We start from the raw sequence: 21,524 nt of genomic DNA on the forward strand, positions 1-21,524 counted from the left end.
TGGAACACTTAAAAAAGATCACATGGATTAGGGAGGCTTTTGAAAGGTTTCTTGGGTCAAAGGCTTTTTTAGTTAGCCCAAACAGATTAAGGTATTTTTTGACCGGATTCTTAAAAGTAAGGCTCTCAATGCAATTTTCCAAAATTTTAAAATTGATATGGCAGAGAAAACATTCTCCTCATTCTAAGTACTATCATCTTGGCAAAAACATGCAAGCATATATTTTTTAGTGTTCATACATATGCATGTCATTTGTGTCCTTGTGCAAGAATCAAGAGTGTAGAATGTATGGTTCATAAGACAAGCACTCGGTTTACTATTATTCAAATGGAGGGTAAGAACACAGCATAGCAAGACTCTGAGCAAGTTTGGAAAGTAAACCTGCTTAAACGATTTTTGGTTAGCACTTAAAGCATGGGATCGAAGCAACCCCTCAACTGCATACTCTTGTAACATGGGACTATACATTGAACGAAATGACTCAAAACTTCCTCGAACAATCTTATTGACCTGCCATTGAAACATAGAAATGTCAGATTTAATAAACAAAAATAGGTTGCAAAAACCTAAAAGAGGAATAAACTTTACATTTTTGAGCTATAACCTTGGTAGCACTATTAGAAATCTGTAAACATGCAACAAGAACAACGAAGCTTTCCCAGATTTTTTAGGTGGGCTATCAATCCTAGTGGCCAAGGTCTTTAAAGATTTAGCTAAATTCGTAAATCATAAAAAGCCATTTCACAAAAGTATAGCACCTGAATTATTAAAAAGAAGTTCAATAAGCAATCATGTATCAAAACATGTGCTTACTAACATTCAAAGATCTGAGAGAATATGCCAGTAAGTTACAATCAAATGCTACTCTTGGTCTACCCAGGAAATAAGTAACAGACAAGTGAATTAGGGACCAGTATCTAAGTTTGTATAAGGCAAGTGAACACAAAAAACAAACTTTAAGTTGTCTATCAACTTTCCATAAGTACCTTATTGCATTGTCTTATTCCAATGCACTGAAACTTCTAAGGCGAAAATGTCTGCATATATGCTTATCTCCCTATGTCCATGTCCAGCATGTACTCAGCGAATACTTGCTAGACTCCAGACACTTCTCTAACTTGTTCTCAATTTCATAACATATTTTAAAATTTGGAAACTATTGATACAGTTCTATGAGCTATGATGCATTTTAAATACTTCCTATAAGCTCTTGATTTAACAAACATCCTCACATTTCAGATTAGCTTGACGTGTTGGACACTAGGTACACTTGGAGGCTTACAATAGTCAATAATCCAAATTGTACCTCGACAACATCTCGAGTTATCATGTCAAGAAGATATTATCTTTCCACTCAATATCAATCCCTTGTATGAAAAATCTCAAATCACAACCACACCTAGTAAAGATCTAAATGAATCTTACCAAGCTACACAGTGATTCATTATTTTCAAAATTTAATGCACACCTTTGCATGAGAACCCACAAAACACGAAAGTGATTTAGTATCAATATTGAAAAGGTTTCCCCAGGGAAAGCTTCTAGATAAATGAAAACTTGACATTGCACCCATAATCGTGAACAGTTGAAAATGCAAGATTACAATCGTATTGATTAGTAATTCACAAGAATCTAAGTTGAACCATAATATCTTACACATTAAACTTTCAATAAATTCTTGATCAACTACCCTGGGCAATAATACATATCTTAGGTCAAAAAATGTTGCTCTAATTTATTTTCATTCTTAAACAGACGCTTTACTGATATTAAAAGTATGGGTATTAATTGCAAGGTTTCTTTTTTTTAGAAAAATAAGAAATGTGTAGTGCCAGTGGACCCAGTACTGTTGGAGGGATCAGGGATGTTAGTAAGAAGCCACGTATGCGCGAGATCATAGCCTCATAAGAACTAGCTTAATAATCAATTCTCATCAAAGATAACTGTATGAAATTTCAATTGGCTAACCTTATTTTTGTCCTCCGCAAAAAGCATGCGTAAATCACCCGTGTACGATAGACTGCATATCTTAGCGTATAAATCTTCCTGTACAAAAGAAAGATGAATATGTTGCAGTGTAAACAGGTGCAGTGAACCTATGAATAAACATCAAGCCATACCTCACTAAATTCAGGTGGCAAAAGGAGGAGAGCAGCAGAAGTTGCTGATTTTAAGTTAACTAAGTTCGCCTTTCTTATGTCCCAGTTATCAACAAGGACATGAACCTGCAGATCAGTAAAAACTGAAATTTAAAAATAAGAGAAGGAATATGATGCATATAAAAGTATCTAAAAGTAGATAGGCAGATTCATTGAATAATACTGATATAAAAAACTGCAAATGGACAATTCACAGGATCATGATGAACAGCGGCATGAATAAGTATTTAAGAGGCGCAAATAAATATAAAAAATAGGACATCAATAAATTCAAGAAGCTTCTAACATAAGAATTCTATAAAAGGTATCCACATAAAAAAGGAAATCTGCATAAAGAGAAAATACTATATAACTATCCCAATATATTCTGTCTCAATCAACGATGTCTCAGTAAATTCCGTCTCGACCAAAAATTTACTTTTCCAGAGAGCACACTTGACAGGGAAAAGCTAGCGGATGTAGTGAGTCCAAGATCAAACTACAGTCTTTCTTTAAGAAAAAAATATTTTTTCATTTTCATGGTCGTAAAATAGAGATTATTATAATAGACAGTCTTGATCTAAAAATATTAATGAGATCCATTTGTCGAAAAGCTACCAGCAGAATAATGTTCCCATGAAGTGGATGAAGTTCTAGAAACTACTATATGTCATTCAACGGAGATATTTGCTGATTTCTACCTACATCGTGCTGGTTGTACCAGGAATATAAGAGCCATCAAGCTAACTAAAAGAGCACAGTTTGCCCATAATTAGGTGAGGAAGATCACGGAAGTATCTATGTATACAAAAAATTAACTAAAACTTAATATGCAGTTGAGAAAATTGATAATCAGAAATTTTATTTGAGCAATAGTTTTAATTCTCAGACAATTTAAATTTTCTTAGGCATGACTAGAAAAGAAGAGCTAAGAATCGATATAGTTTGTTCTGTTCCTGCTAGGAACCTTATTTGTGTTGGGTTGGTAAATAGGAAATCTTCTATTTCCACACTTTTCAAAGACTCAATTCACTAGCTGTCCATAAATTTGTAATAATATTTACATTCAAGACAATATAGACTATATAATAAAGATATCAATTTAGCAATTTTACACCAGACTCTTGAACAAATTGGCAAACCAAGAGAGATATAAAGCTGGTATATTATGATTAACGAAATGCAGATAATACAAGGTGGCTGCAACAATTAAACAAGAAAGCCAAATCCACCAAGCACACCTCAAATATCGACATACAGGTTTTTGCAGACGACCACACAGGAAGAACTTGTCCCACGTCAATACTTCTCGTGCCAAATCTTGTACCCCTACTACTCCATACTTTATCTCCTGTCAGATGGTAAATACTTCAAACCTAGATGATCCAATTTAACATGTCAAGAAGAAAAATGAAAAGAAGGAAAAACGTTCTGTGCATAAGAACCTTGTTTTTCCATTCAACAAATGGATTGAAATGCACCCCTGCACCAATCCTGTTCGCCACCCATGCAAGCTGCACACACCAAAAAAATAAAAATAGATTATGCTTCTATTATGCATATCATGAAGTAATCATGATATTCTGGACTATCTTAAGTTTATACAGTTTGACAGGTAAAATACCATATCAAAAACTATTATCCTACCAGAATATCATGATATCAGAATATATTCTGATTTTTTCATTTTGCATTCTAGGATATCATAGCTTCAGGAAAATAAACCTGATATTTTGACAGCATGCATCAAGACAGACCCTAAGCCGGGATATTTCCACAACCCTCAAGAGTTAGAGAAAGGTGCTGCGGTCCCCATTCTTCAATTTAATAACTAAACCTCTATAAAATGAAAGGAAGGTCCAAAAGTTGACTGTCAAAGACGCCAAACTTGAAAAGAAGATGTAGAGAATTTCTGGAGATTACCAAACTATTAGCAATCTGGTCTGTAACAGAAAGATATCTGATACAGGATAATCTAACTAAAAGCTTCTTGCTAAGAAGGGAGAATCAAACTCATTGTCTATGGTTTACAATAGATTAAATAGATTACACAATATAAGATAGCTGGAAATGAGTGATTGCTCCCAAGTTCAATAGAAGATGATCAGCTGAGTTCGTACTAGGAGATCACAATATATCATAGGTTTTGAAAAGTTTGTTAGCTCTTTGAAGCATATAAATGACAATCTGCAGGATACTCTATAAGTTATTGGTCAAGTATGTGAAATATTGGAAATCAGTGAAATAATGGATTAATATTGGATAATTTGAAGCTACTGCCCTGGTTGCAAAATAGGTTTGCATTGGAACCATGGAATCTACTTTTTACTGTCATGAAAATGTTAACTTCAAATAAATATGAAGTACTAGCATGCTCCTGGCACTTGTAACCATTTCAACTCATGAGTTAACATCACATGAAAACGCGTTCTATAAGCTCCATAGATATCACCCATCTACCATATGTACGAAGCCAGTCGTAGTATTTTAACGTGGCATTTACCATCAGCAATTTGGCATCTGTATTTCAACCTATTTTACTAGAAATATGATCAATTTGGTTTCCCAATATCAATCTCAGAACATAAAACTCAGCCAGTGCCCATTTCAATGTTACTACACCAGTAATTCCAGTTCACCTGTCAACAACGTAGGTGTTAATTATAGACTGTATGATTTTATCTTCAAAAGGTTAAATTATTTTCCTGCACCTATTATCCGTCAAAATAATTAGGAAATCATGGTTTTCACCTAATTTTCATATTACTTTCTTGGCATAAAAATACCGTGCATATGAACATTCTTTCCCCTATTTCTTTCTTCGAATGTAAGCACCTGACACTACAAGGTTGCTCATTTATTTATCTTCAAAGAGACATGTAGAAGTGAAATGTAGAAGATTAAGAGTGTATGTTATTATCAAGGAAAGCAAGATTTAGTTTTACAAAACTAGATTTTTGTGATTTGATCCATAAGAGGGGAAATTAAAGAATGCATAGAGTAATCAATAAATTTTCCATCAAAGCAAACCACTGGACAAAAATTAGCATGGTTCTCAAAACTTATATGAAAGGGTTATACACCCCTAACGGAGAAAAATTACATCACAAACATTATTTATCAACAAGTAATTATATTTAACACGGCCCAATACTATTTGATGCCCAAGTCTAATCCTAAAGAAACTTAAATCAAGTATTTAAAATAACAGAATACACACACACACACACACACAGAGGTTAAAGAACACACCGCTTTGGGGCCGAGACCTGCCATAAACTTTGAGTAATGGTGCCTGTTCCTTTCCAAATTCTGAAATTTCCCCAAACCCCAATTTTAGCAATAATCCATAAGAATGACACAAGGTATCAAATTAATTACCAAGAAAACTGAATAAATCACTTACTTTGGAGTGCCATTCGATAGGATCAAGAACCCCTAATATGTAATCCACCATTGAAGTCTAAAACAAATCACAGTAGTAAATAATGAGAATTAACTGTAAATAGGCGGGAAATAGTCAAATAGAGAGAATAGAACCTTGTCATTGTTGTTGGAGAGGAGAGAGGATCCATAGGCGCAGCAAAATTCCACGGGCGGGAGAATTTGGAGAGGAGTTGCAAGCTCCAGCGATTTTGGATCCATCGTGTGATTTTCGAGAAGCAGCGAATTCTATCAAATTTCTGCTCGAGACTTGATTTCGGTATTTCATGAGAGAGAGAACCAGGGCTTTGGGTTTGGGTTTAAAACAGATCACGTATCCCGACGGGCCCAGATCCAAACACAACCCATGAAATGGAAACATTTTTTGGCAGCCAAAATTGTGATTTAAGTAACGGTTAATTTCACAAGGACACCCCTGAACTTTGGTGGTGTTGCACCAAGCCGCCGGAAACTTTGTTTATGTCACATAACTCCCCTAAACTTTTGGGTGTCTAACAAATTGCCGTAAACTTAACTCGCTACACTCCCCCTCTGTTATGGTGTTCCCATTCGTTGAAGTGCAAGCTCATTGCCAAGCAACGGACAAGTGTGTTTATACATGATATGCCCTAATCAACTTGGCGACCAGAGACCAGTAGGGACGACCACTCCGCCGACTCGATGACTCAACATTTCTTCATGTTGACTCAAAAAGGCGAAATTTGTCGCCCCCTTTTGTCGAAGATGACTCGCCACGAGTCCACTCGACTATTTGCCAGACGCCTAGCGAAGTCGACTCGAAAGATGTAACTTCTCAGCAAAGGCAAATAACATCTTCTGCTTCAAGCTTATCCTCGCTGACAACATGACAACATCGCATTTAATGCATGTCAGTCGCATCATGCCTCTGGCCTCGATAGCCTTCATGACTCATCGGACCACGTGGACCCTGCTATGCCGCCAGTCACTTCCCATTTAATGCCGGAGTGATCTCTCTTCCAGTCGTCTGCCGACACCTGTAAAGCAGAGACCGACTCAGCTGTCAGCCCATCCTTTGTCACCGTCCTCATGTGCTTGGCCGAAGTAACCAATTTACCCTTATACCATATGTATAAATGCAGGTATTATTCCAACTTAAAAAGGGATTTTTTGATCTTTGAGACCTTTTTTGGAAGACTAATCTCAGCGCAGAACATATTGCACACACAAGAACTCATACAGATCTTCTTTTCCCCACTCAAGTTCATCAACTAACTTGACCGTCAAAGGAACCACGGGGAACTAATCCCCACCCTCTTACGTATTTCTACATGTGCAGATCTTTTGATCACCCAATCCGAGAACATGACATAAAGTAAAGGAAGAAAGTGCCCCCTCATCAATCATCAACAACCTCATCCAATCCTAGATGCAACTGAAAGTGTGATCATATAAACCATCAACACCCTCAATCTGCAAAAAACTAAAAATTCTTTGAGAAAAAACTCATCTTTTACTGGAGGGATATGTTGCTAGTAAGTAACAGAGGACAAAGTGCAATAAATTTTTCGCCCAAGGAAAAATTAGTTATTCGTAAGTTACGGACATGGGAGATCCGAATAGAGAAGATTAAAATTCAAAGGGTTTTTGTTAGATGCTCGAATTTTAGGAGGATTATGTGAGATAGATAAAGTTTTGGAGGGTTTGTGCACAACAACCCCAAGTTCAGTGGGAATTTTGTAAAATTAACCATTTACTTAAATGTTGAAACTAGTTTAAATATTATATGCATCTCTAAGGTTTCAAAGAAAAGAGGCGATGTGGCCCCAATTAACCTCAGAAAGAATGTTATATTCTTTCTTGCGTTAGTGTTATCTTCTTATTTGGTTAGTTGTCATATGTCATCGAATAATTAATTGAATATATATTTATATAATGACAATCATGTTTAAGAAAACCCCTAAAAAAAAAAAACAGAAAACTTGTGTTACAAGGCCTGTTTCCTTTTCTTTTCTTTTCAGTGTTATAAGGCCTTCCGTCTCTCTATCTTTGTCTTAATTTGTCGCTATGACCTGCAACAAAATTTAATTGTTCTTACGCATGAACTTATACAATTTGTTCATTTTTCATTTCTGTAGATTATATATCTACTTTTATTTCTTTTATTTTTTCCCTTTTTTATTTGTCTGGTTGAAATTTAACATTCGTACTTGGCGTTTATTTCATTCACTCTGCCCTCTAGGATTGCGTTTTGATATACAAGAAGGTCATAAAAACTCAAGTAAGGTCTTTCCTTACCTTTCGTCACCGAGATGACTAGTGAAATTCTTTGAACGATTACATTACATAAAATAATTTGATTAAATATAGGTCATGGCATTAAGTACTTCGTTTTTTTTCTTGTACTTTCAAGAACATTATGGAAAGAGCTATATCGTGCCATTTTGGTTTGCCTGATTGCTTCAATTCTAATATATAACACCTACAATGTCAACAAAACATGTAAATTAAATCAGAGAATTTTTCTTCGATTGCATATTCAAAACTCTTTATATCATATCTATCTACCCTTTAAAAGAGCGAGTTCCTGAAAAACTTTTCCCTCCCCAAATTAACCTTCAACCGAATTAAATATACCAATCTTATCCCTTATAACATCATCAGAAATCAAAAGCCCTAAATGTTCCTTCGGTTACGCCATCTCTCCGCCTTCTCCTCGGCCCATCTCCTCAGTTCATCGGTTACGCTTTCAAAGATGATTATTATTGTCCTAATCATCAACGCTACTCCGCCATCATGTCCTCAGTTCTCAGAATCTTGGCATCGTTTAGAATCAGCAAGGAAGTTCATTGAAGAAGGTATTTCTAAAATTTACCTATGATTTTAAAATTTAAAACGAATTCTACCTATGATTTGAAGAAGGTTTCTTCTTCGTCTTCACTCCGCTACACAAAACCCTAGCTCTAATCATTAGTTCTTCTGAATTCACCCTCTCCCCTTTTTGTTCTTCATTCCTCTCATTTTGTTCTAATTTTGCCATAATTCTCAATTTCCTACAGTTTCAAACGAAGAGTGTTTCGATATTCGAACAGCAACTGTAGCGAGATTAGAAAGTAAGTTGAATCCATACAACTTATTATATTCGGATGTATTACAGGCTGAGCTGGTTTCTTCTTCGTCTTCACTCCGCTACACAAAACCCTAGCTCTAATCATTAGTTCTTCTGAATTCACCATCTCCCCTTTTTGTTCTTCATTCCTCTCATTTTGTTCCAATTTTGCCATAATTCTCAATTTCCTATAGTTTCAAACGAAGAGTGTTTCGATATTCGAACAGCAGCTGTAGCGAGATTAGAAAGTAAGTTGAATCCATACAACTTATTATATTCGGATGTATTACAGGCTGAGCTTGAACTTTGTCAATTATTTCAGAATTTTTTTTTATATTCAGATGAAATGTTATTTACAGCTTATCAGTGTGATTTTTTCCCTTCTATTTATGTCATGCTTTTTTGAACAGCACATTTTTGTTTATATATATTGATATGAAATGTTATTTACAGCTTACCATAGATTGTATATGATTAATTATAGTGTTAATGAATCCATACAACTTATTATATTCGGATGTATTACAGGCTGAGCTTGAACTTTGTCAATTATTTCAGAAATTTTTGTTTATATTCAGATGAAATGTTATTTACAGCTTATCAGTGTGATTTTTTCCCTTCTATTTATGTCATGCTTTTTTGAACAGCACATTTTTGGTTATATATATTGATATGAAATGTTATTTACAGCTTACCATAGATTGTATATGATTAATTATAGTGTTAATATTCTTCAATTTTGTCTGCTTGTTATGTATTTTCCTTTTTTCCACTATTCCATGTATATTAAAAAAATATTGCAGGAGTGCTAAGTATGTCATATAAAAACCAAATATATTCTACTATACAAACAATTTAAAGTTTCCTGGGAGGTAAAAGATGTAGATAATCTTGTAAAGAATTGTTAGTTTGGGAGAACTAGCCTTTATCGTAGACTGCACCATAGATGGATCAATATCAGTGGATACACAAATAATATTAAGAAGAAATCAGACATGAATTTAAGCAATATAACTCACCACAGCCAACTCTTCAACCAGCATTTCCAGTGCTTTTGCTTTGCTAAGCTCGTGTCCACCTGAAAAAACAAGATTGAGGTTAAGTCTTTGATATATTAACCACAAAAAGAAAGCGTTGTTGCAAGCATCCAGGGAAAAAATGTGATCTCCGGGAAACAAGAAACTGTACATTAGTTGCTGTGAGATGGTACAATGAGAGAGCAGAAGGGCAAGCTATAAATAAGGGGGGCATTTCTGTAGGTCATAATTCCATCGTGGTTGGCAAATGGTGCAAAATTTGGAAAGCAAGTAGTAATCAAGATATGCATAGGCTCAAAAAATATTGAATACATACAGCAAGTGATTCAATAAATATAGAGGACATATCACCGACTATAACCATAGAACTAATATATTAGTTTAGCCACACAGCTAAGCTTGTGTATGGCCGAAATAAGTTATATTATATATTAAGAGCAATCATTATGGATGAGTATGGGAACCTATCGCATTAATATATCAGAAAAATGTACATACCTTAATGTCAAATTCTACATATCTAATTCAATAGATAACGTATCTAAATTTTAAATTCTTGCAGATCAATTTAGTCAAAATTTACCATTTTTTCTAGCTTATGTTTGTTTTCCTTTTCAAAATTTGCTTCTAAGAAACACTAGATGAGATACCTTCTTCAGTGGAATGCTCAACCTGGCATCAGCTCAACTTGCGCCATCGTGATGTAACAGTGACTTATGAACATGTAACAGGTTATGTTACTTATGATTCTTTTGCAGAAAACCCCAAAAAAGATAAGTTAATTTTCAGATCAAGGCAAACCATAAGTAAGCAATTCTGATAACAAAAGGAGATCAAGTACATGTATTAGAATAAAAGATACTTGTGATTTACTTCTCTTGAAATGTTGATTAATATACACAATACTGCCAGATATTGGTTTTATGCAAATAAAAAATTGTTATGAAAGCACAAATGTACGTTCATAAAAAAAAACTTCTATTACTTAAAATGATCGCGTGTTCATAATGTTGCACTAGACAGAGGCAATACTATCTAACAATTCATGGATCTACTGCTAAGATAGCAAGCAAAAATTGACTTACAAAAGAAAGAAAATCTACATATAATGTAAAAGATTACCCTTTCCAAGATCATCAGGGTCAGCATGGACAACAACAGCTCTTCCAATAATGGAATTCGGCCCAGTGAGTGGAATCTGTGTACATAGGACATTTTGAGGATTTTAACGTGTGGGCTGGATAGAATTTCTATTCATTTTTTGTGGACAAAGGGAGAAGACAATTACTAACCTGACTGTCAGTAATACTGAAAGTAGCGGTCCCTGAACCATTACAAGGAAAGCTTATGTTAATAATAACATATATTTCTTGATACAACCCAGAAAATGCATAAGTTAAATGTAAATAATATAAATTTCAAGTTGCATCCCAGCCAAGTGATGCAAATTACTGATATTAGCTTTTATCAAAATATACAATCTTTACATTCTTTACAACTAACCAAATTATTTGAAAATACTAATGGACGAAAATAAAAAGACAATAATCCTATACCATCCTCAGCAACAGTCACATTTCCAAGGTCACCAGCATGGCGATTCTCATCTTCAGGTGCCCCATGTTCCTTTCCAGCAGGATTGAAATGAGGTCCTATATTGTGAACATTGACGGTGATTAGCAATGCAATTACTTTTATTGATATTCCACCTTAACTATAAATATATAGTTAATGAATAAGAATATATAGAACAACCTACCAGTGGACATGCACCCATTTGTGGTGTCACCAAGAGCATGAACATGGAAACCATGAAGCCCGGGTTTCAGACCAGAGACACTTCCGGTTACTGTAGTTGGGCCTGAATTCATATAAAAAAGTCACAAATGTAATTGATGGAGAAAACAGTCATCAAGTAGTTTGAACTTTTGTTTCTTTAACGACAATCTAAACATGTTATTGTAGAAAATATTTTTTTTTAAGGGTAGTAAATTTACCATCTCCCTCTTGGCTGAAGAAAACATGGCCCTTCACGACATCACCAGCAACTACAGCAACAGCCTTCACCATTTTTTATGTGATCTGCACATTAATGTCAAAACGAAATAAATGCTTCAGTAACAGGAAGCACCAGACGATCTTTATGACAATAAAGATGCTAACACATTATATTAGCCAATCACATATGTAGCCTAAAGTTAATGTAAACAAATAAGTAAAGAACTCTTTGGAGATTAATGCAAAACTAAAATATGTCCACCATAATAGAATGGAGTGGGAAAATAGGACCCCCAACATTTGGGATGAAGGCTTTGTTGTTGTTGTTGTTGTTATAACACAAAACAAAAATACAGATCCTTTTATCTATTCCAGAAAACTATAAAATAAAATACATAAAAGATGGAGAATATTCAAAGACGAGCCACACTGAAAACAGTAGATAGCTTCATAACCCTCTAAATTTCAGGCTAGCAGGACATCAACAATTGGTTAAAAACTAAACCGTAAGCAACCCATCCAATGTAGCTATTTCTTCAGGCGAGCTAAAAGGATGCAGGTAAAAGCCTGTTTGCTGTATAAATTTTCGGTGCAGGCATTACCAAATGTATTAAATATCCAAGAATTTCGTAAATAAGATGATAATCTTGAATTATCAAAATACTAGGAAATCACGATGGCATAAAAAAACGTAACTATGCAAGAATTTCAGTACGAAAGTCCTTTTATCGAAAATAGTACTTCGCTAGTACAAAATACAAGGATGAAATTTGCAACTTTTTGCATAGATCACAGCCCAATTACGACACCAACAAGAAATTACCCGTTACGAATAAATTAAAAGCTAGACACGCCATTACGAAATTAAAAGGCTACTGCTAAACAAAAATTAAACTTACATGGGATAACATCTTTTCAAAACAATGTGTGAAATGATGTGCACTTTTGTAATACACTTTTACGTCTAGATTAAATAATTTAACATTTTTTCATATAAATGCAGATATTGTACTTGGTTGGATTTGGCTTGTTTTTCTTGAAAACATTTCTAAGGTTGTGGGTGATTCAGGTGAGTGAAGCAACTTTATTCTATTTTCTCTTTATTTGTGTTCATTGTGATGGTAACTTTATTTCCTCGTATTTATCTTCTTCCTCACTTAAATATTTATTACTATTATTATTATATGACTTCAAAAAATAGAATTAACCTTAGCATATGAGATATTTGTGATTACTGGTACATGTATAGTGTACCAAATTTCTTAAGAAGAAAACCTCAAGTACTATTGAACATTAATTAAAATATACTTATTCTCTCAAATTATATTCACTGCTATGCTTATGTTAAATAAAATCAATAATTTAACACATGAAATTTACTTTTCCTTGTAGAAATTTACATTCTAATTCTTGGATTGCATAATCCCTATACATTTGCATAAGAGTATCTTCTTCCAAATGGCTACAAACCAAAGCTTGAATTCAACATAAATATATATTATTATTGCTTTGTGTGTATATGTGTTTAATAATAGTATATTTCATTATTTTTTTAACAGAAAAACACATTCTAATCCATGATGGTAGAAAACCAAATATAATCAGTTGAGTGTTGATCAGAAGAGAACATACATTTAGAAAGTCATTAATAATAATAGAAAGAGGAAAAGTAATGATTTTGCTGGCATTAGAACCAATAGCAAGCGACAACGTAAGATTGATTTGTTCTGTGGAGTGCAACAACGGGAATAAGAGCATGTAGGTTTGCATAATTAATTTTATAATTTATTAAAATAATTACATGATTTTATATATCTAAAATTATTTAATACTAAAAACTAATATTTTCTTTCTAGGGCAAATTAACCATGAACCAGTATGTTCTGTTACATAAACTACGCACTCCAAAATCTTGTTCATTTTGTGAAGCAAAAAAGTTTGAACACGAGACACCGACATCCTGTTGCCACAACTGTGAAATCCACCTAGCAGATGTGAATGTTAATGACGAGTTATATGCCTTTTACATAGTACAAACCCAAGAGGCAATTGAGTTTCGAAGACAAACCAGAAAGTATAGAGTTATATGCCTTTTACATAGTACAAACCCAAGAGGCAATTGAGTTTCGAAGACAAACCAGAAAGTATAATAGCATTTTCTCATTCACATCATTTGGGACAAGATTTGATAGAGAGCTTGCATCAAACAAAAAAGGTATTTTCACGTTTAGAGCACAAGGACAAATATACCATAATCTTCCCTCTCTAATTCCTGAAGAAAACAAGTCTTCCTACTTTCAACTTTACTTCTATGATATGGAGAATGAGTTGCAAAATCGAATGAGAATATTAGATAATGCAAACATGAGTATGACTACAACTAAAATATTGATGGATATATTAGAAGGAAACCCATATGCAAAATTCCTGCGGAAACTGAATGATTATCCATCTCTTGAAGACTTCAAGATCATAATAAATAGAGATGTTGCAGTAGATCAACGTGTTTACAACTCGCCATCAGTGGATCAGGTTGCAGCTATCTGGGTAGAGGGAAATAATGAAAATGTTCCGTATGAGAGAGAAATAGTTGTCCATTCACACTCCAGAAAGAATCATCAAGTTAAACACTATTTTGGTTGTTATGATCCTTTACAGTATCCTTTACTCTTTCCAGGCGGAGATGTTGGATGACACTAAAATATTAAAAGAAGGGAGAAAAATGATATTCGCCATTCAAAACAAGTAACTACAATATCTCAAGTGCTCAACAAACTTTTACATCTGCAGAAGACATATTTAAACGAGAAAGGGAAGGTAAATCATAATTAAAATTGTTTAATAATATTAAAACATTAAAAATTAACTTAACATGCAAACTTGTAGGTGTTAAAGCACCAAATACGGGAAGCGTCTCATGTGGAGAATATTATTGTTACAAGTTCCAGATAAGAGACACTCGACAATCTACTGTATTAACATCAGTAGGTCGGTTGTTCCATCAATATGCTGTTGATATGTACATAAAGCTTGAAACAACAAGACTTGATTATTTTAGAAAGAAGCAATCAGAAATCAGAGCAGAGTTATTCCAAGGCATAGTTGATAGTGTAGTTGTCGGGGAAGCAAAAGCATGTCAAGTCGGAAAAAGAATAGTGCTACCATCATCATTTATTGGTGGTCCTAGAGATATGCGTCGTAGATATCTTGATGCAATGTCATTAGTATAACGATTTGGAAAACCATATATTTTCATCACAATGACATGCTCCTGAATGGGAAGAAATCACAGAGGAACTACATCAAGGGCAAACACATAACGATAGACCGGATCTAACCTCAAGGATATTTCGAGCAAAATTGCATCAAGATATGAGCACACCAAACAAAAATTGTTAAAAGTTTTTCCAGAAAATCATAGTGCTTTTGCTCATCTGGTAAGTGAATTTAAGTATAAAATATTTTATGTTAACCTGATTAGTGATTCCTTGCTAAAAAGTCTCATATTTGCACCAGAGGATGATTTATTTAAATTTTATGCACCAGTAATCTTTACACCTTATTAAGCCATGCTTATATTGAATCAATGGTACATTCATAAATTTAATGTGAAAGGATGAATTGTTTTTTATCTTTTCTGAAGCAATTTAGCATGCTTTCACTTTTTTTAGGTATTGCTTTCTAAATGAGGTCTTACGTTTGTGGTTCATGATAAAATTTACATGTGTAAACCAGATATCTAACGACCTTCTTAATATCAAATTTTTTGACGCCTACAGATACCCCCTTCAAAGTATTTCAGACTCAATCTTTTATAGAGGAGTTCTGGGATGCTTTGGATAAGATAGATCTTACTTATGATCCTTTCAATGCTTGGTTGAGTAGATCGTGTAGAGGAACCCGTAGGTGGCTTCAACTTTTGATCTCTTTGTCTCTCAATCTATTCAGTGCTTTGTAGAATAGTTAAGATTCTTCCGGCATCGCGTTTATCGCTTGTCCATTGTAGAGATCTTGAATTAAAGCTGGAACTTGTACTTGTGAAATCAGCTCTTGTCGTCAAGTTGACACTGCATATACCCGTTTAGGGGTAGTCAGGTTATTCTCAAGAATATTTTAACTGATATTCTCCAGAAACTTCCTGTTGAGGATAGGAAAACAGTTTAGACTCGTGTACCTATTGGAGTATTCAGGTTATTCTTAAGAATATTCTGAGTAATATTCTCCAGAAACTTCCTGTTGAGGGTAGGAAAACAGTTTAGACTCGTGTACCTATTGGAGTATTCAGGTTATTCTTAAGAATATTCTGAGTAATATTCTCCAGAAACTTCCTGTTGAGGGTAGGAAAACAGTTTAGACTCGTGTACCTATTGGAGTATTCAGGTTATTCTTAAGAATATTCTGAGTGATATTCTCCAGAAACTTCCTGTTGAGATTAGGGAAACAGTTTAGACTCGTGTACCTATTGGAATATTCAGGTTATTCTTAAGAATATTCTGAGTGATATTCTCCATAAACTTCCTGTTGAGATTAGGGAAACAGTTTAGACTCGTGTACCTATTGGAGTATTATGGTCTTTTTTTTTTTTGTTGGTAGAGATGAACCCGATGATGGAGTGGAAGAATTTTATATTCTATCTCCTGGTCTCTTTTTTGTTGGTAGAGATGAACCCAAAATCGGAGAGGAAGAATTTTATATTCTATCTCCTGGTCTCTTGTTTGTTGGTAGAGATGAACCCAGAATTGGAGAGGAAGAATTTTATATTCTATCTCCTAGTCTCTTGTTTGTTGGAAGTGGGATTTCTATCCAGAGAATCAGAATAAGGTTTGATGAATTGAAATTGGAAGCAATCCTAACTTTTATAGGTTTGATTGCGCAATTATATCCTATCTACTGGTCTCTTGTTTGTTGGTAGAGATAAACCCGGAATCGGAGAGGAAGAATTTTATATTCTATCTCCTGGTACAAAGGAAATTTGAAGTGGGATTTCTATTCAGAGAATCTGAATAAGGTTTGATGAATTGAAATTGGAAGCAATCCTAACTTTTATAGGTTTGATTGCGCAAATCGAAGGTGGACCTCTTGTTCATGGAAGGAATCAAGAGGGGATTTTGGCTTTGGTCCTAACTGTTTAAAGGTTTGACCAAGATGGGAATTTGAGACGATCCTAACTGTTTAAAGGTTTGATCGTTCAATTTGTGGACCTCTCGTTCATGAAACGAATCGAGAGGGGATTTTAGCTTTGGTCCTAACTGTTTAAAGGTTTGACCAAAATAGGAATTTAAGACGATCCTAACTGTTTAAAGGTTTGATCGTTTAATTTGTGGACCTCTCGTTCATGGAACGAATCGAGAGGGGATTTTGGCTTTGGTCCTAACTGTTTAAAGGTTTGACCAAGATGGGAATTTGAGACGATCCTAACTGTTTAAAGGTTTGATCGTTCAATTTGTGGACCTCTCGTTCATGGAACGAATCGAGAGGGGATTTTGGCTTTGGTCCTAACTGTTTAAAGGTTTGACCAAGATGGGAATTTGAGACGATCCTAACTGTTTAAAGGTTTGATCGTTCAATTTGTGGACCTCTCGTTCATGGAACGAATCGAGAGGGGATTTTGGCTTTGGTCCTAACTGTTTAAAGGTTTGACCAAGATGGGAATTTGAGACGATCCTAACTGTTTAAAGGTTTGATCGTTCAATTTGTGGACCTCTCGTTCATGGAACGAATCGAGAGGGGATTTTGGCTTTGGTCCTAACTGTTTAAAGGTTTGACCAAGATGGGAATTTGAGACGATCCTAACTGTTTAAAGGTTTGATCGTTCAATTTGTGGACCTCTCGTTCATGGAACGAATCGAGAGGGGATTTTGGCTTTGGTCCTAACTGTTTAAAGGTTTGACCAAGATGGGAATTTGAGACGATCCTAACTGTTTAAAGGTTTGATCGTTCAATTTGTGGACCTCTCGTTCATGGAACGAATCGAGAGGGGATTTTGGCTTTGGTCCTAACTGTTTAAAGGTTTGACCAAGATGGGAATTTGAGACGATCCTAACTGTTTAAAGGTTTGATCGTTCAATTTGTGGACCTCTCGTTCATGGAACGAATCGAGAGGGGATTTTGGCTTTGGTCCTAACTGTTTAAAGGTTTGACCAAGATGGGAATTTGAGACGATCCTAACTGTTTAAAGGTTTGATCGTTCAATTTGTGGACCTCTCGTTCATGGAACGAATCGAGAGGGGATTTTGGCTTTGGTCCTAACTGTTTAAAGGTTTGACCAAGATGGGAATTTGAGACGATCCTAACTGTTTAAAGGTTTGATCGTTCAATTTGTGGACCTCTCGTTCATGGAACGAATCGAGAGGGGATTTTGGCTTTGGTCCTAACTGTTTAAAGGTTTGACCAAGATGGGAATTTGAGACGATCCTAACTGTTTAAAGGTTTGATCGTTCAATTTGTGGACCTCTCGTTCATGGAACGAATCGAGAGGGGATTTTGGCTTTGGTCCTAACTGTTTAAAGGTTTGACCAAGATGGGAATTTGAGACGATCCTAACTGTTTAAAGGTTTGATCGTTCAATTTGTGGACCTCTCGTTCATGGAACGAATCGAGAGGGGATTTTGGCTTTGGTCCTAACTGTTTAAAGGTTTGACCAAGATGGGAATTTGAGACGATCCTAACTGTTTAAAGGTTTGATCGTTCAATTTGTGGACCTCTCGTTCATGGAACGAATCGAGAGGGGATTTTGGCTTTGGTCCTAACTGTTTAAAGGTTTGACCAAGATGGGAATTTGAGACGATCCTAACTGTTTAAAGGTTTGATCGTTCAATTTGTGGACCTCTCGTTCATGGAACGAATCGAGAGGGGATTTTGGCTTTGGTCCTAACTGTTTAAAGGTTTGACCAAGATGGGAATTTGAGACGATCCTAACTGTTTAAAGGTTTGATCGTTCAATTTGTGGACCTCTCGTTCATGGAACGAATCGAGAGGGGATTTTGGCTTTGGTCCTAACTGTTTAAAGGTTTGACCAAGATGGGAATTTGAGACGATCCTAACTGTTTAAAGGTTTGATCGTTCAATTTGTGGACCTCTCGTTCATGGAACGAATCGAGAGGGGATTTTGGCTTTGGTCCTAACTGTTTAAAGGTTTGACCAAGATGGGAATTTGAGACGATCCTAACTGTTTAAAGGTTTGATCGTTCAATTTGTGGACCTCTCGTTCATGGAACGAATCGAGAGGGGATTTTGGCTTTGGTCCTAACTGTTTAAAGGTTTGACCAAGATGGGAATTTGAGACGATCCTAACTGTTTAAAGGTTTGATCGTTCAATTTGTGGACCTCTCGTTCATGGAACGAATCGAGAGGGGATTTTGGCTTTGGTCCTAACTGTTTAAAGGTTTGACCAAGATGGGAATTTGAGACGATCCTAACTGTTTAAAGGTTTGATCGTTCAATTTGTGGACCTCTCGTTCATGGAACGAATCGAGAGGGGATTTTGGCTTTGGTCCTAACTGTTTAAAGGTTTGACCAAGATGGGAATTTGAGACGATCCTAACTGTTTAAAGGTTTGATCGTTCAATTTGTGGACCTCTCGTTCATGGAACGAATCGAGAGGGGATTTTGGCTTTGGTCCTAACTGTTTAAAGGTTTGACCAAGATGGGAATTTGAGACGATCCTAACTGTTTAAAGGTTTGATCGTTCAATTTGTGGACCTCTCGTTCATGGAACGAATCGAGAGGGGATTTTGGCTTTGGTCCTAACTGTTTAAAGGTTTGACCAAGATGGGAATTTGAGACGATCCTAACTGTTTAAAGGTTTGATCGTTCAATTTGTGGACCTCTCGTTCATGGAACGAATCGAGAGGGGATTTTGGCTTTGGTCCTAACTGTTTAAAGGTTTGACCAAGATGGGAATTTGAGACGATCCTAACTGTTTAAAGGTTTGATCGTTCAATTTGTGGACCTCTCGTTCATGGAACGAATCGAGAGGGGATTTTGGCTTTGGTCCTAACTGTTTAAAGGTTTGACCAAGATGGGAATTTGAGACGATCCTAACTGTTTAAAGGTTTGATCGTTCAATTTGTGGACCTCTCGTTCATGGAACGAATCGAGAGGGGATTTTGGCTTTGGTCCTAACTGTTTAAAGGTTTGACCAAGATGGGAATTTGAGACGATCCTAACTGTTTAAAGGTTTGATCGTTCAATTTGTGGACCTCTCGTTCATGGAACGAATCGAGAGGGGATTTTGGCTTTGGTCCTAACTGTTTAAAGGTTTGACCAAGATGGGAATTTGAGACGATCCTAACTGTTTAAAGGTTTGATCGTTCAATTTGTGGACCTCTCGTTCATGGAACGAATCGAGAGGGGATTTTGGCTTTGGTCCTAACTGTTTAAAGGTTTGACCAAGATGGGAATTTGAGACGATCCTAACTGTTTAAAGGTTTGATCGTTCAATTTGTGGACCTCTCGTTCATGGAACGAATCGAGAGGGGATTTTGGCTTTGGTCCTAACTGTTTAAAGGTTTGACCAAGATGGGAATTTGAGACGATCCTAACTGTTTAAAGGTTTGATCGTTCAATTTGTGGACCTCTCGTTCATGGAACGAATCGAGAGGGGATTTTGGCTTTGGTCCTAACTGTTTAAAGGTTTGACCAAGATGGGAATTTGAGACGATCCTAACTGTTTAAAGGTTTGATCGTTCAATTTGTGGACCTCTCGTTCATGGAACGAATCGAGAGGGGATTTTGGCTTTGGTCCTAACTGTTTAAAGGTTTGACCAAGATGGGAATTTGAGACGATCCTAACTGTTTAAAGGTTTGATCGTTCAATTTGTGGACCTCTCGTTCATGGAACGAATCGAGAGGGGATTTTGGCTTTGGTCCTAACTGTTTAAAGGTTTGACCAAGATGGGAATTTGAGACGATCCTAACTGTTTAAAGGTTTGATCGTTCAATTTGTGGACCTCTCGTTCATGGAACGAATCGAGAGGGGATTTTGGCTTTAGGCGAGCTCTTCCCCTCAAACGGTGTGAAGTTAACCAGATTGAATTTGGCTGGGTATGGTATTGAATCCCATTCTCTTGGATAGGGACACGGAATACCTGTCTTTTTCCCTTCTTGAGCCGTCATCAAAGCGTTGATTTTGTTTTCAAGCTCTTTCATTTTCTCGTCCTCGTAAGCTCTTTCATTTTCCCGTCATCGTCTATGTCTTCATTCGAATGACGTTGAGGAGAATGAGTTAGACCACCCCCTGTGAGAGGTGCTATTGAACCACCCCTAATATCGTTATTGGGAGGGTCCGTTAAACCACCCCCAGCGTTATTGCTATTAGGAGGTGTATCAGCCATAATGACTTCATCCACTTCTGGATCACTGTCATTTGTAACATTCTGAATGTGGCGGCTGGATTCAACTCTTTGACTGGACTCAGGGGGTTGAGGCCGTTGAGCTAGCAATTCTCTCATTTGTTGGATAGCTAACTCCATTTCTGTCTTCACTTCAGCTCTAATTTCTTCACGTTGTTTGGCTAGAGCTTCCTGAAGTATTTGAGTGAACTGATCAGCAGTGATTGTGAATACTTCTCTGATTTGTCCTGTGCTAGACATTGTATCATCAGAAGCGATTGCAGAATAAGTGTCCGAGAATTCATCCTCCGAGGACATTCCTTCTTGCATTCTCTTGTAGTCTCTGCGTCTGATGGCTCCTAATTGGAGTCGAGACATCCTTTGAGCAATTCTTGGATTGACTTTTCCTTTCGGAGAAAATTCGGGATTTGAGTCACTTGAATGCCGTTTAGACTTTCTTTTATCAGCCACATTGATGGTGACTTCAGGGAATTCATCATCTTGGGCA

General features: G+C 36.0%; 1 protein-coding gene and 1 pseudogene across 2 annotated transcripts in view; both read right to left on the minus strand.

Annotated features, from left to right (window-relative positions):
- The window catches only part of LOC109833569 (phosphatidate cytidylyltransferase, mitochondrial), a 9,787-nt gene extending 3,876 nt beyond the window's left edge, over positions 1-5,911 (minus strand). Inside the window, exons 1-8 of one of the 2 annotated variants that reach the window (XM_020401287.1) lie at positions 5,679-5,910; positions 5,545-5,601; positions 5,391-5,450; positions 3,584-3,652; positions 3,397-3,489; positions 2,121-2,225; positions 1,969-2,046; positions 382-510 (exon numbers count right to left, since the gene is read on the minus strand). In XM_020401287.1, coding sequence (XP_020256876.1) covers positions 382-510; positions 1,969-2,046; positions 2,121-2,225; positions 3,397-3,489; positions 3,584-3,652; positions 5,391-5,450; positions 5,545-5,601; positions 5,679-5,783 — 696 coding nt within the window. In that variant the 5' untranslated portion in view covers positions 5,784-5,910. Of the gene's footprint in view, positions 1-381; positions 511-1,968; positions 2,047-2,120; positions 2,226-3,396; positions 3,490-3,583; positions 3,653-5,390; positions 5,451-5,544; positions 5,602-5,678 lie in introns of both variants that reach the window. The other variant, XM_020401288.1, reaches the window with a different exon arrangement.
- On the minus strand, positions 9,682-11,794 carry LOC109833570 (annotated as a pseudogene).

This window comes from Asparagus officinalis, chromosome 3 (genome assembly GCF_001876935.1).
Source record: "Asparagus officinalis chromosome 3, Aspof.V1, whole genome shotgun sequence".
In the NCBI taxonomy this organism is placed as follows: domain Eukaryota; kingdom Viridiplantae; phylum Streptophyta; class Magnoliopsida; order Asparagales; family Asparagaceae; genus Asparagus; species Asparagus officinalis.